Genomic DNA, 1,261 nt, shown 5'->3' on the forward strand with positions numbered 1-1,261 from the left:
AAGTTAGTGGGAGTAAGTCTATATTTTTAATTTTGTATGTTGATGATATTTTGCTTACTAGTAGTGATCTTAGTTTATTGCATACAACCAAGAAGTTTCTCTCTAATAACTTTGAAATGAAATATATGGGTGAGGCAACTTATGTGATAGGAATAGAAATATTTTGAGGTAGATCACGTGAACTGTTAGGGTTGTCTTAGAAAGCATATATTGAAAGAGTTCTAGAAAGATTCAATATGGAGAAATGTTCTGCTGGGGTTACCCCAATTCTAAAAGGGGACAAATTTAGTTTTATGCAATGCCCACAAAATGAATGGGAATGGAAACAAATGGAAGGAATTCCTTATGCTTCTGCAGTAGGAAGTTTAATATATGTCCAAATATGCACAATGCCCGATATCAGCTTTGCAGTTGGTATGCTAGGAAAATACGAAAGCAATCCAGGATTGGATCATTGGAAAGTTGCAAAGAAAGTGATGAGGTACTTGCAAGGTACAAAGGATTACATGCTTACATTTGATGTCATTGGTTACTCAGATTCAGATTTTGCTGGATGTGTTGATAATATAAAATCCACTTTTGGTTATTTGTTCATGTTAGTTGGATGAGCAATATCATGGAAAAGTTCAAAGCAAACTATCACTACTACATCCACTATGAAAGCTAAATTTGTGGCATGCTTTGAGGCCACAGTTCATGGATTGTGGTTGCGGAAGTTTATATCATGACTTGGAATTGTTAACTCTATTTTCAAGCCATTGAGAATTTATTGTGATAATTCTGCAGTTGTGTTTTTCTCTAAAAACGATAAGTTTTCTAATGGTGTGAAACACATGGAATTGAAATATCTTACTGTTAAAGAAGAAGTTCAGAAACAATGAGTGTCAATAGAACACATATGCACACAGCTTATGATTGCAGATCCACTGACAAAGGGGTTACCTCCTAAGACATTTAAGGAACATGTTGATCTGTTTCATTTTATGTACGTACATATATGATAATGGATGAATAATAACAGGAATAGTCTCTAACAAAAGAGACATTATTGTTGGAACTTTTAAGTCACTTCTCATTGACGTGTTATGTTAAACAGATTGCTAGTGTTGTAGTATATGGAAGGAACTATGTCGTATAATTGATATGAAACCACCATGACTCGCATTAGTGGGTTGTTTAATTATAGTATTATGATGACCAATTTAAAGTTAGAGGATAAATTATCATATGGGCCAAGTGAGAGAATGTAAGAATAAATTGT

At 33.6% G+C, this 1,261-nt stretch overlaps 1 protein-coding gene across 1 annotated transcript; it reads left to right on the forward strand.

Moving 5' to 3' along the window:
• The first annotated feature begins 236 nt into the window (after positions 1–236).
• LOC142633076 (secreted RxLR effector protein 161-like) lies at positions 237–608 on the forward strand. The gene has a single exon (XM_075807350.1). The coding sequence runs from the start codon at positions 237–239 to the stop codon at positions 606–608; it is 372 nt and encodes a 123-aa protein (XP_075663465.1).
• Positions 609–1,261: the final 653 nt, after the last annotated feature.

This window comes from Castanea sativa, chromosome 4 (assembly GCF_040712315.1).
Source record: "Castanea sativa cultivar Marrone di Chiusa Pesio chromosome 4, ASM4071231v1".
Taxonomy (NCBI): domain Eukaryota; kingdom Viridiplantae; phylum Streptophyta; class Magnoliopsida; order Fagales; family Fagaceae; genus Castanea; species Castanea sativa.

Excerpts from the sequence above, each read along its gene's own strand:
- LOC142633076 (XM_075807350.1), top strand. The coding sequence starts at position 237 with ATGGAGAAATGTTCTGCTGGGGTTACCCCAATTCTAAAAGGGGACAAA.